The sequence below is a fragment of the Pseudopipra pipra genome, chromosome W (assembly GCF_036250125.1).
Source record: "Pseudopipra pipra isolate bDixPip1 chromosome W, bDixPip1.hap1, whole genome shotgun sequence".
NCBI classification, from domain to species: Eukaryota; Metazoa; Chordata; class Aves; order Passeriformes; family Pipridae; genus Pseudopipra; species Pseudopipra pipra.
The window spans coordinates 63294103-63308503 of record NC_087580.1 but is presented as its reverse complement, the minus strand read 5'-3'; the positions used below and the strand labels follow the sequence as shown (position 1 = coordinate 63308503).

Here is a 14401-nt window from a genome sequence, read left to right as displayed (position 1 = left end):
CTGCCACGGTGGCTGCCTGAGAGACAGGGCACAGAGGCCCTGCAAGCTTGAATCTCCTGGAGATACCAGACCGTCACGAAGACCCCCCTGTGTCTTCGTGATATGACGTGGTGAAACGACCTTGTCTGGGGTTACGAAGCCCACGGAAGACCCCTTTGCCTGTGTCAAGGGGGCCGAGGGAGCTGGATACCTCCTTCGTGAGTGCTGGCAGGAATCCAGCTATCAGCTGCTGCATGTGGAGAAGACAGACAGATCGCTGCCTTAGAAGATGCTGCTGCTTAAGGACTGGAAGGGATCTGTCCTTCTTTCCCTCCTGGACTTTTATTTGGAGGGGAGATCTGGTCCATTGTAAATACTATATGTCGTGGTAGAGATAGTTGTGATCGTGTGTATAATGTGATATGGTATTTATTTGTACAGTCATTGTAATATATTCCCTTTCCCTCACTTTGAGTCTGGTGTGTTTTGTCTGGAAAAACCCATCTCACATTAGGTTGAGATGTGGGAGGTGGAATGGAGCTAGGGAATTGGATTTTGGGGCTATCTCAAACCATGACAGTATTCTTTCTCACTCATCATCAATTTGTATGAGCAGGTACAGTGAAAACAGAAAGCCATGACTGTGAACAAAAAAGTAAGGTCTATAATAATTTTTGGAAAAGGAATACCCAGCTAAAAGAAACAATAACCACTTCCTTTCTCAGGTGCATGGGAGGAGAAGAGTCTCTGCATTAAGACAGTAGGGGTTGGAAAATAGACATGCAGTAGGCAGACTGAAGAGAACTATGAAACAGAGTATCTGCTACTGTTAATAAATAGTAGATTCCACCTTAAATCCCCTGAGATAATCAACATAAATAATTTAAGTGAATACTTTTAGTAAGCAGGTCTTAACATAGCACTAATATCTGTTTTTGTTTTGGTATCTCCTTCCTCTTTCTGAACTAGTTTCTCAACATCTCCTGCTCTCAGTCTCTTCAACACAGTCTTAAGATGCTCCAGGGGAGGTTTAGGTTAGACATTAGGAAGAAGCTCTTTACAGAGAGAATTATTTGGCATTGGAATGGGCTGCCCAGGGAGGTGGTGGAGTCACCATCCCTGGAGGTATTTAAGAAGAGACTGGATGTGGCACTTAGTGCCATGGTCTAGTAGACAAGGTGGTGTTAGGTCAAAGGTTGAACTTGATGATCTCAGAGGTCTTTTCCAACCTAGTCGATTCTGTGATTCTGTGAACACACAGAGCCACTTACATGCTATTTTGCCTCCCTCTCCCTTACTGCCTTTTGAATGGAAAAATCAATATTGCCTGTTTCTGTAAACATCCCCCCCTTCAAGACCAAGTTTCAGGAAAGCCTGTCAGTATCCTGCCCACACTAATATACCCCAAAATCCTGTGCCCAAAATTCATAAACACAGTTTCAGCCCCTTCCCCTCCACCTCCCATACTCCTCAGCCCACCCTCTTCCTCCCAATACACCTACTCTCAGGTGGTGCCAGGAATTCCCCCTTAATTCCAGACTCAGTCCTACCATTTTTCTCCCACCCACACATCTAACAGATTCATGGTTTCCTACAGGAAACAAGTTCTTCACAGCAAAGCTCCACAGTGGATTTGTGCTGATACCTCAACAGGCTTTCCTAGAAAGAAACTTACCCCTATTCACAGTGCCAGTTCAGCATCTCTCAGGTGCTGTGACAACCTCTACTTAATTTGCCAACTTTGTAAAAATAGTATTCTATTCTTCCTCCAGCATAGATGATCATTTTTTGTAATGAGAGAAAAAAAAGACAAAAGCAAGATAGAATTTTCCTAAGGTTTCTAGTGTTCCCTCTTCCCCCTTGCTCCCTAGCTTGAAAGCCTGACATACTGCACTCCAAGTTGTGTATTACTCATAGGATACTGCTTTACAAAATTCTTTCATTTCAATAGTCAAAGCACATCTCCTTGCAATGACTAAAAAAGCAACAACAGAACATCCTGAAGAATACGCAGAAAACATTTTCTACTATAAAATATTTTACCTGAGGAGGATGAGGATACTATGAGGCCTGAAGAGGAAGATTCAAGAGAACTGCTTAAGAGTGGATTCCATGCCAGAAGGTCACTGTTTCCCTTTCTATAGTAAGCATTACAATTAGAATATTAATGAAAGATGTATATACTCATAAAAATACAATTACAACTTTGGTAAATCATCTTCTGTATTAGTTAGCCTTTGCATTTCAAAATTAATAGTACTTACAAATTGCAGGTCAAGGAACTGATTTACACGTAAGGAAACTATCTGAACTGATAATCAGTGCAAGTTTGTGTGTGGACATATTTCATAATGTCAGTAAATTATTTTCATTTTCAACAAGACATACATCTACAAATCAGTTTGTTTCAGTATATACATATATGAGCAATGCCCAAATTTGAGACTTGTAATCCTAAACACTTGACAATGGAACACTGTAAATATGATGGAAACTAAATTCCTCTTATTGAAAACCTGAAATTTTAATAAAAACTAATATTTTGTAATCCCATAATTATAAATATGAATGAAGCAAACACATTAGAAGGGGAAAACAAGTGAATAAAAATCTCCATTGTAACATAATTGCTCATTAACTCTTACAATACAATAAACACCTGATTTAAAATAGCAGTCAACTGATATTTCCAATAAGTCTCAGAGTCTTAGATTAAAATAAGACCAAATTCCCCCAAAACTACACTTGATATAATTTTAAAAGTTGAACTTACTCATTAGCTGGAGTAGAAAGCTTTGATTTTGTTAACTCTTCACCTAAGGAAAAGACACAGTATTATCACCACTAAAATAAAAATCTTTTAGCTTCATTATAAAAAGATAGCAAATGTTAATAGTCACAGTTCAAAATTAATTATGAATTATTAAAATGGAAAAGAGAAAATGCATTATCTCCTATAATATAAATTCAGATGCTTCTGAAATACCTTCTAAAAGGAGAGGACTAAACAGAGCAACACATTTCAGGAGGAAGTGTTGATCACTTGAAATTTCTTCCTTAAATTACACTGTTTGCATCAATATTATTCTTCAGGAAACCTAGATTGGTCTCCCACTGAGAAAAACACTAGAGACTAATGCTCTGTCCTCTATCTCCATGGCCATATTTTATGGTTTTGACTATAAAACAGAGAGAGTGCTCTGCTGTTTTGTGGGTGATACTCAACTTGTGCAGGTGGAAGGGTTTTAACAACTTACACAAGAGTAATTTCTACAGATATCCCCCCTCCCCCCTCTTTGGCTCTTGGACTTGTTCCTCATCACTGTCACAGACAGACTCATCTGTTTCTTAGAACAGGGAACAGCTGAGTATACAGAAAAAGGAGAGGCCTTTGGGTGGCTTCTACTAGCTACTTCAAAATTTTGACCAAATAACTTATTTTGTCTGTTGAATTTATTGTTAGTAGTTCAAATGCAAATATCATAAACATATCTAGAACTGACAAGAGAAATACTTTTTCTACTTAAAATAGAAATACTTAATAAGTTTATTTCTTCAACAATCATTAAAAAAATATTTTCATGTAATGTTAAAAAAACTAATGTAAATAGACTAAAAGCTAAATATTCACACTTACTGGATGCATTTTGATTAGTTTGTGCCTGAAACAGAAAAGAATAAATTCTATTGCCAACTGTCAAATAAAATACTTAATAGTCCCAGAGTTCTTATTTCCATTCAGCTTTCCATATGTTATTTTGCTTTGAATGCCAGGCAGACCATTTTGAAGCTTGCAGGAGACCAGAACATGAGCCAGGACAGAGCAACTAGTGCATACCCACAACACCAGTTAGAAAAGTCAGGAATGAAGACTGCAGAGCTGACAAAGGCAACAGTACAACTAAACCCCTTGACAGGCTGGGCCAGTAAAATTAAACAGCTTTTATATCACATAGTATGCTTGAGAGGTAAGAATAGAAACATTCCTAAATTTTTCCCAATAACTTTCTCACATATTACACTTGGTGTTAATCTAAAAATGTGAATAAAAAGCCATTCTGTACTTACAGAACTCTGTTTCTGCTTTCATAATGTGGGGGGGGGAAAGAGAAAAATAATCATTATTATTTTAATATACATAATATTTTCCTTAAAATCAGGGCCATCTATATTGTGGTGTGAATAATGTACTAGCATAATTTAACACTATTTATTTGCAATATCATCCCACAGTATAAAGGATCATTCTGTAGTTTGACAGAATACATACAATAAAGCTGCACTGTAAAAGTTATATGTATCCACATTATATAATCTGTTTTTAAGGTTTGTATATTATTGAATACAAATTAGGAAACTATGTTAAAAGCTATGCTCAGCTAACTTCATATGTATTCAAATGTCTTGTGGTAGCAATAGCAAAGACAAGGACTAAGCACTCCCAAGACTCAAAGTAAAGTTAAAATCTGAGAAGGGGGAATTGCTTAACATCAAATTGCAATAAAGTGTATCAAAGATGACATAGTGCACAAAAAAAAAATCCTTGAACTTGAATCTAGAATAAATTCTGAACAGTAAAATATATGTAACACTAAAGATTCCTTACCACTTTTCTTCTATACTCATTAAAAATACAAAGAACAAAAATACTTACAGATATTGCTGGAGAAAGAGCAATGTTCCCTATAGATACTTTTAATTCATCCAAAGAAGGCATGGTATATTGAGAGCTATCATTTGTTTGGACAGGTTTTATTTCTACATGGAACCTCCTGGGTTCATCATCTTCAGAGTCAGAATCACTGGATGAATAGAAATGGTTCTTTTTGGTATGTTTTTCTTAGTTAAGGTAGAAGTACTTCAAATTCATCTGTCTACTGTGTTTCACAATTGCTCTCTACAAAATGGTCATATTAAGTAAACACCACAGATAAACAATGCTGCCTAAGCTCTTTGTACACATACAGACACTTCTATTATATCCACTGTTCAAAATTCACAACTCATAGTTAAAATTTAGTTTTTATAATCCATTCATCTTCATAATGGTATTCTGTTATCCAAGGCACAATATTATCTAACTGAATGGCTGTATATTTGAAAGTATTAGGATAAATGATTATACAGTAGCAACACTTCTGTATGTTAAATTTATGATTTGCAAGATTCAATGAAGGATCATAATGCATGTATGAAAAATGTATGCATCATAAAAATCCTTTTAAACCAAGTGAGGGGAAGTCCTAGCCTTTCTAATTAGCAATGAAATGCTCGTGGTACTTGTACCAAGCTTAACAGTAGAGGAAGCAGCATCCACCATTACTTGCTCTTCTTACAGAGGTACTGAAAATTTTGCAGCAAAGGATGCCAGTTACACAGAAGGCTGCACAGCAAACTAAACCCCACCAGTCACTTAAAGCACTGTCATCCTTGGATAAAAAGGAATCACAATGACAACAGCCCTCAAAATAAGCAAAAGATACAGATGAATTTAGCCTTGGTCCTTTATATGCGCAGCAACTGCACTAAACAAAAGCTCTGAAATGTCTATGCTAAGTCTTAAAAGATGCAACTGTTTTGACAAGAAACAAGTTGAAATTTTTCCTCTGCTGAAACAGAAGTATCTTGCCACCTAGGGGGAGCATGCATATTCTATACCTCACTTCTGTTATTTTCACTTGGAAATATGCCAGCCATTAGAACAAAATCCCTTCAAAATACTCCCTAACAAAGATTAAACCCCTGAACCCTAAAGACATTCCAAATCCAATTCAACTGAAAGAAACCCTGAGATGTGGTAAGGAAAAAGTCAAATGTCTTCATCTTACAGGCTACCTGTCCCACAAAATGGATCACAACTGGAAAAGTAATTTTTCATTTCACCAAAAGATTTCTTGCCCTGAAAGCTATCACCAAGTTTCAAGATTCATTTCCTATGAATCAGGTAGCTCTTATAAGGTGGCATGAGCTGGCCACTGAGGTTTTAAGTCTATTAAACAGTTACTGACAAAGATCAGTTTAGACCTGAATGCCATGAACTGAAAGGTCAGTCAGCAATTTTTAGGATGAGTGTTTTTTCAACACTTAAGACTGGTCTTATTAAGATTGACTGCCATTGTGGTAAAATAATGTCCTTCAACAAATCATCTCAAGAGTTCCCATCAGAAGAATAAATATCCACTCTTGGAGGCTAAGAGAGGAAAAGAGGAAGGAAATAGATGATTTTGTGAATCTGTTCAAGATTTTCAGAACCTGAAGTACTACCTGGTTGACAGGAATTGCAAACCACTGAGCTTTTTCACTGGATCTATGGCCTTTTCCATTGTTTTGTGACAAAAAGGGTACTGGATACAAGGATGTTCAGGTGAATCACTTAAAAAGCATGAGTGTTACTCACTCCTGGCTCCATTCCATAAAAATATGCAAAACATGAAATAATGTACCCCCCCGAACTGGATAAAAGTCTTTTGCTTTTATACCAATGTTATGACCTGTCCTGCCGGGTAGGAGTAACTTTTGTTTTATTAATAAATCTCTTGGGGTGAATTAAAGTAAATCGATACTAGATGATCAGTGTTTACAGATATATACATATATATGGTTTATTTTAGAACAATTTGGTTGCAAAGGAAAGCAGGTATGTAACTGTTTTGGTTGTTATTATCTATAGTTACATGGCAATATAAAAGCATAAATGTATTGCAAAGGAAAACAGGTATTTAGCCATTTTGGTTGTAATATAGCAATGTAAAAGCATAAAGATATCACCCAAGAAAATATGTAAGGGAAAAGAGAGAACGAAAGAGAGAGGGAAAAGAGAGAAAGAAAGAGAGAGAGAAAAGAATAAGAGTTAAAGGGAAAAGAGAGAAGGGAAGAGAGAGAAAAAGTAAGTGTTTATAGTCACCACTCAAAGGTCTCCGATGAACTTGGTTGCTGTTGTTGTCGCTGGTGTCCTGGTCCATCAGTGAGTGGTGGGGGAGAGAAGCCCATGAATCATAAAATTTGGTGGGTTTATATACCTTCAGAAACCCTCCTGGTGCCTCCCCGTGTGTGTGTGGTAGGGGTTGTTTTGATCACACACCCAGAGAGTTGCTGCTGGTCTTCTTTAGATAGGCATCACACACCTAGAGAAGCAACACACCCCAAAGAGTTGCCCTCCGGGCCTTCAAAGTTAACAATTTGTGTGCTATGGCCTCCTCCCCTCAGCCTTTATCTTCACTCTCCTGGCTTCTTTGCACAGCACGTTATAGTAGCAATGTTTTAAGGCAATTAAAAAAGTCCAGTTCCTCAAAACCAATTATGTAAATAAGAGATAACATGAACTATTTTTATCAATACAGGAACCTTCGCTGGGGGCAACAGAGGCATATTTGTCAAAAGGGATGAGAACAGAGAAGCTATGATGACCGGCCCACTTTAAGGTGCTCTCAACTGGGTAAAAGTTTTCACAATTTAAAGTAATTGCAAAGTGTAAGTTTAACTTTTATTTTACCTGTAGTCCCCTGAAAAATTGGTGAATACATTTCCAAAAATTATCTACCTTGCTAATATATTAGGCTTGCTTAGATCTTCAACAGTTCTTCCTAGCTCCTAAGTAGAGCTTCCCTCTGTTTCTGATGGAAGAAAAAAAAAAGAGGACAAGAATCTTTTCCTTCAAAGGGAGAGCAGAGAAAATAATGAAATCCATTTAAAAAAACTCGTAACAAAAATCTGTTCAAAACTATCATTAAAAATACAATAAAAGCTGTAAGCACCACTTAGAAACAGCATGATGCTTCATTAATTAACAGAAATTCTATTTCTAGACTAATGTGGCTTCAAATGCTTTTAATAGTGTTATTAAAAAGTGGGAAGGGCACAGACATAGAACAGAAAACCATTCAGTATGCTCAAAAGAGTTTACAAACTATACTTTATAGAATCATAGAATCAGCCGGGTTGGATCGTCTAACCCTTGATCCACTACCGCCATGGTTATTGACCATGGCACTAAGTGCCACATTCAGTCTCATCTTAAAAACCTCCAGGGATGGAGAATCCACCACTTCCCTGGGCAGCCCATTCCAATGCCTGATTACCCTCTCCGTAAAGAATTTCTTCCTAATATCTGACCTAAACCTCCCCTGGCACAGCTTAAGACCATGCCCTCTTGTCTTGCTGATAGTTGCCTGGCAGAAGAGACCAACCCCCACCTGGTTACAACCTCCTTTCAGGTAGTTGTAGAGAGTGATGAGGTCTCCCTTGAGCCTTGTCTTCTCCAGGCTGAACAACCCCAGCTCCCTCAGCCTCTCCTCATAGGACTTGTGCTCGAGTCACTTCACCAGCCTTGTGGCTCTTCTCTGGACCTGCTCCAGCATCTCAATATCCTTCCTGAACTGAGGGGCCCAGAACTGGACACAGTACTCCAGGTGTGGCCTCACCAGTGCTGAGTACAGGGGAAGAATCACTTCCCTGGACCTGTTGGCCACACTGTTCCTGATACAGGCCAAGATGCCATTGGCGTTCTTGGCCACCAGGGCACACTGCTGGCTCATGTTCAGCTTCCTGTCAATCCAAACTCCCAGGTCCTTTTCTGCCTGGCTACTCTCCAGTCACTCTGTGCCCAGCCTGTAGTGCTGCAGGGCGTTGTTGTGACCAAAGTGCAGGACCCGGCACTTGGCCTTGTTGAACCTCATCCCATTGGAATCAGCCCAACTCTCCAGTCTGTCCAAGTTCCTCTGCAGAGCCCTCCTGCCTTCCAGCTGATTGACACTCCTCCCCAACTTAGTGTCATCTGCAAATTTGCTAATTGTACACTCGATGCCCTCATCCAGATCATCGATAAAAATATTAAATAGAACTGGGCCCAACACTGATCCCTGGGGGACACCACTAGTGACCGGCCACCAACTGGATGCAGCACCGTTCACCACCACAGTCTGGGCCCGGCCCTCCAGCCAGTTCCTAACCCAGCACAGAGTGCACCTGTCCGAGCCGTGGGCTGCCAGCTTTTTCAGGAGTATGCTATGGGAGACGGTGTCAAAGGCCTTGCTGAAGTCCAGATAGACCACATCCACAGCCTTCCCCTCATCCACCAGGTGAGTCATCTGATCACAAAAGGAGATCAGGTTGGTCAGACAGGACCTGCCCCTCCTAAACCCGTGCTGGCTGGGTTTGATCCCTTGTCCATCCTGTAGGTGCTGTGTGATTGCACTTAGGATGATCTGCTCCATAACCTTGCCGGGCACTGAGGTCAGGCTGACAGGCCTGTAGTTTCCCAGGTCCTCCTTCTGGCCCTTTTTGTGGATTGGCGTGACATTTGCCAACTTCCAATTGTCTGGGACCTCCCCAGTGAGCCAGGACTGTTGATAGATGATGGAGAATGGCTTGGTGAGCTCTTCCACCAGCTCCCTCATCACCCTAGGATGGATCCCATCTGGTCCCATGGACCTGTGAGGATCCAAGTGGCTCAGCAGTTCACTAACTGTTTCCTCCTGGATTACAGGGGGGCTATTCAGCTTCTTATGTCTGTCTACAAGCTCCAGAAGCCAGCTGTCCTCAGGACAATCTGTCTTACTGTTGAAAACTGAGGTAAAGAAGGTGTTAAATACCTCAGCCTTTTCCTCATCTTTGATAACTATGTTCCCACCCATGTCCAATAAAGAATGGAGGTTTTCCCTCTCTGAAAGTTTTACATGGAGAAAAATCTGCATGGTTACCTTGAAGTTTTTGTTCTGGATTTTTTTTACTGTCAGACAAAAAAACATGCTCCTGAAGTTCCTCAGACATCTGATCTAACCTTTAACATTTACACACATAAAATCTAAACTAGACAAAATTTTGTGCACTATGAACATAAGACTACAAGATTACAACATAAGCATGTCATTTATCTTCCTTGACTTAACACTTTAATGGCTACTTCCCCTCCTCAAATAATTGTAATAACAAGAAATAATTTGGCACAATAATAGCAAAAAGGATATCCTGTGATGGTTCTGGTTTAATGCTGTATCCTTCATCATCTATATCAGGAATGTTCTAAAAAACACCCAACAAAAATGATGGTATTGAGAAATAACTTAAAATATATGCTGTTCTTTCATCAGTCTGAATTTTATATAATTGACAAATTAAAATTTGATTATAACACCTCATGAAAGTCACTGTTATGCATTAATAATTATTACAGTTATCTCAAGTTATGCTCTATAGTTCAGAAGTAGTGTGACAGATATCTCAGGAACACAGTGCAACAAAACAGTCTCCAAATTGCCTATGAAAACTGGCAAGTTTTAATGCATCTGCTTTTACTGGAATTCTATCAAAAAGGTCAGAAATCAACAGAAGCATTTTAACTTTACAAATGAGCACTAAATAAGCCTACAATACTCATAGCCTCAAATATTTTCCCAATTTCTACTTCTAATTCTTCTAGCTAAGCCGCTAAGGCTCTGATGGTGAAGGAGTATAATCTTTTCTAAATACTAGTCAGTACTTTAATGTGAATAAAAGCATCCCAGGTTATACAGGTTGCAACTTCCTCTCTCTCCCTTGAAAAGACAGCAAACCTGTACTGTTGCTTTAGCAAAGAATGTGCACATTAATTTAAAGGCGTGGGTGAAACTTAAAATCAGATTCCAAAGTTATTGTTTACACATCTCCAGCACTGTCCTGGATTTTTAAAGCTAATAAGCATCTGGGAACTTCAAACTAGTTCAGTTTTTCAGTTCTTGCAGGCAATTAAATTTTAACTGAAGAGAACTATGTATAAAATCATTTTGAATTCTTAGCTAAGCACTTAGTTTCATTAAAATGCTTTGGGACAGAAAGAAACAAGTCTTTAATATGATCATCTAAATTTCAAAAATGTGCAAAAAGTCACACTTATGTATATTATACATAAAGGGATATACTTGGATACATAGATAATTTTCCCGTTCAAAACAGAAAAATAAAATCCCACTCATGACTTTGCATGCATAGTTAGTCTATATGAACAGCTGAGATGCTATAGTAAGTTTATTACAAAAAAAACCCAGATGTCTTCAAAATTTCTCTAGTTATAAATTTCTTATAAAAATGGCAAAGGGTAGAAGAGATACTTAATGTACCTTTGTAATGACAACAACAAATTGTGTCACATACAAGTAAAACAGTACTTTAAAATCTTATTTACAAGTTAAGTAGTAATTTCAAAATATTGTTTTCAATATTTTGAACAGCTGGACAGTTCTGCTTTCTGAAACATTAAAATTTTATTTGCTAATCTACATTTTGTATCAGTAGTAGAACACACAGCCCTTCAGGTGATATACATAATCACAAATCTCATGTTAATGAAGGTATTTACATTTACTTGACTAATTCTTACTCCCTTCTTCACACTCCTACAAAGACAGAACTATATGTTATGTGGTGGATCACAGTGCATCTTTTAAGTACCAGGCACACAATACAGACAAGACCTGTTTTGCCTACCATGCTGAATAAAGGAAAACCCCACAACCTTCTTATATACACGTCATTTTTGAACTTCAACACAGAGGAAGATGAGATGATCTTTGCAAATTTTGGGTTTCTGTAAGAAGTAGTTATTAATATGATTTGGGATGAAGGTCTAGCCCCCTACCCAAACATACTATTTGTAGTATTTGCAGTAAAAATAAGCTCAATATGGATGTCACTTGAACTCTTTAGAAGTCACTGGAAAGGTGAACTTCCTTCAAAGAAGGTTTCACATTCTCAGACATTCTATCACATAATTAAAAATATGACAATAAACTCCACAGTTTTCCCTATGTTTGCAGATTCAATACAACACATTACTGATTGAGGTATTATATAGTTTTAAATACCCATAAAATCTGTAGGGTTTATAACTCTGCATTTGCATTTGCAAACTTTCTGGGGGGAATAATTTTTTGCAGTGGTTTGAACCAGGTTTTCCCCCTGAAGCTAAGAAAATGGTAAAACCCCAGGGGGTGGTAAACCCCCTGTAAGTTTTGAAGTTTTGTCCAATGGACGCTCCTGCAAAATATAAACATATCACAACCAAACGGAAGAGAGGAGTTGTAGTTGGATGATAGAAGTGGTAGCCATGTTCTGACACCACGAGGAAAGGGGCTCTGAGTCCCTTGGGCTTTGGCCCCCCAGCCCCCGGCTGGGGGGACTGCAGAGACTTGGAACAGTATTAGACTGAGCTAAGTGTCTGTAGTTATGCTGGGAGATGTTTTCTCCACCGTGGGCAGCGGCAGGAGTAGCGACAGACCAACACTGACCAGAGAAATGGTGGCACAGGGCCAGAAGAGATAAGCAGCAACAGAGGCATGCAGCACCGCAGAAAAGACTTCTGGAAGGAGAGCCGAGAAATAGAGAGTCAGCAGCAGAGTTACAGAGTTTTGGGGGTAAGAACTGAACCAGACCCCCCCAAACTCCTTGGAAACCCCTCACGTCCTAGAAGGGAGAGGTGAAGTGCGACATGCACTGCAGAGAAGAGCTAAGAAGCTCAGTCGTCCTGAGAGTTCAGCCAGGACGGAATGCAGAGAGGGTGACCTTGGGGGCCCTCCCTTGCTGCAAGCTACAAAGAAGCTCACAACCATCTTGAGGCAGGGCACAGAAGCTCTGCAAGGGGCTTTGAGTCCCCTGGAGATTCCAGACCGTCACGAAGACCCCCTGTGCTCGTGATATGACCGTGGTGGAACGACCTTTGTCTGGGGTGAACGTAGCCCACAGAAGACCCCTTTGCCTGCATCAAGGGGCCGAGAGAGGCTTGGAGGCCTCCCTCGTGAGTGCTGGCAGAAATCCAGCTATCAGCTGCTGCATGCATGAGAAGAAGAAAACCTGCTGCCTTAGAAGATACTGCTGCTCAGAGACTGGAAAGGGATCTGTCCTTCTTCCCTCCTGGACTTTTATTTGGAGGGGAGATCTGATCCATTGTAAATACTTATGTCATGGTAGAGATAGTTGTGATCATGTCTATAATGTATTGTAGTATTTATTTGTACAGTCATTGTAATATATATTCCCTTTCCCCCCACTTTGAGTCTGGTGTGTTTTGTCTGGAAAGAATCATCTCTCACTGGGTTGAGATGTGAGAGGGGGAATGGAGCTAGGGAATTGGATTTTGGAGATCTCAAACCATGACATTTTTGGTAGCAGAGGATGGTTACGAACCATCGAGGTAAATCGAGATAAGAGCCATGATACTTGTGGTAGCAGAAAGAGTTTTCCAGACAAAACACAGACTGTACCATTGTAGTGAAAGTAAGGCTATAGTAATGTAAGTTAAGTACTAAGAGTAGAGCTAAGTTTGTGATGATACTATATTGATGTGTAGTAGAGAGATTTTGGTTATATTTTAGTTTATTGAAGATTGAATGTTGATTAGAATTTTTTTTCAGTTGTTGTGATATGTTGACATTTCGCAGGAGCGAGGGGTGGAGTGTTGTAGTGGTTTGAACCAGGTTTTCCCCCTGAAGCTAAGAAAATGGTAAAACCCCAGGGGGTGGTAAATTATTTGTTTGCCCCTTGATTCTTACCCAGAGGCTCTCAACTGTGCCATTGCCAACTGTGAGCTCCATACATTCTAACCCTTCTATTACATACAGTGCCACCCCTCTGCCTCTTCTGCCCTGCCTATCCCTCCCAAAGAGCCTGTAATCATCCAACAGGGCACTCCACTCGCAGGAGTCATCCCACCAGGTTTCACTTATGCCACTGATGTCAAATCTCTTGGACTGGGCCAAAGCTTGTTTGTTCCTCATGCTGCGTGCATTAGTGTAGAAACATTTCATGTGTGTAGCCAACACCTCATGAGGCAGATTGAGGGATCCCATAAGTGCTTGTTTCCTCAAGTTCTGGCACACCGTCCCATTGCTCATCACTGTCAAGCCTGGTTTTGTCCCTTTCCGCCTTCCAATCTAGTTTAAAGCTCTGTCAATGAGCCCTACTAGGTCCTATGCTAGAACTCTTTTTCCCCTCTGAGATAGATGCATCCTGTCATGTATCAGTAGACCAGGTGTTGAATAGATCATCCCATGGTCAAAGAACCCAAAATTTTTTCAATGACACCAACCTCAGTCATGCACTGACCTGATGGATCTTCCTGTTCCTATCAATATTATTCCTTGTTACTGGAAGAATCGAGGCTCCTGATCCCTCTACCAATCGTCCCAGGGCCCTGAAGTCACTTTTGATTGCCCTTGGACTTCTTTGTTAATTCATCACTGTAGGGGTAGTTTGCTTTTCGGAAGAATTTGTAATGGGAAAGCTAGGAACTCTGTTTTCGCTAGGAAGGCTTTCTGCCTAAATAGTATCTTCCTCAAAGGCAGTTTCAATGCTTTCTCCCCCCTCCCGCATAGGAAGAAAAGTTCTCAGCCTCTCTCTCTGATATGTGAGACGAGAGAGATAGCCCTAACAGACATGTACAGAGGCCTTGGGA

At 39.8% G+C, this 14401-nt stretch overlaps 1 protein-coding gene across 1 annotated transcript in view; it reads right to left on the bottom strand.

Annotated features, from left to right (window-relative positions):
* LOC135404757 (F-BAR domain only protein 2-like) overlaps nt 1–9611 on the bottom strand; it is a 37516-nt gene extending 27905 nt beyond the window's left edge. Inside the window, exons 1-4 of the mRNA XM_064639495.1 lie at nt 9444–9611; nt 8870–9065; nt 2753–2795; nt 2023–2117 (exon numbers count right to left, since the gene is read on the bottom strand). Of these exons, the coding sequence (XP_064495565.1) occupies nt 2023–2117; nt 2753–2795; nt 8870–9065; nt 9444–9611 (502 nt within the window). The remainder of the gene's footprint in view (nt 1–2022; nt 2118–2752; nt 2796–8869; nt 9066–9443) is intronic.
* Between the last annotated feature and the right edge of the window lie 4790 nt (nt 9612–14401).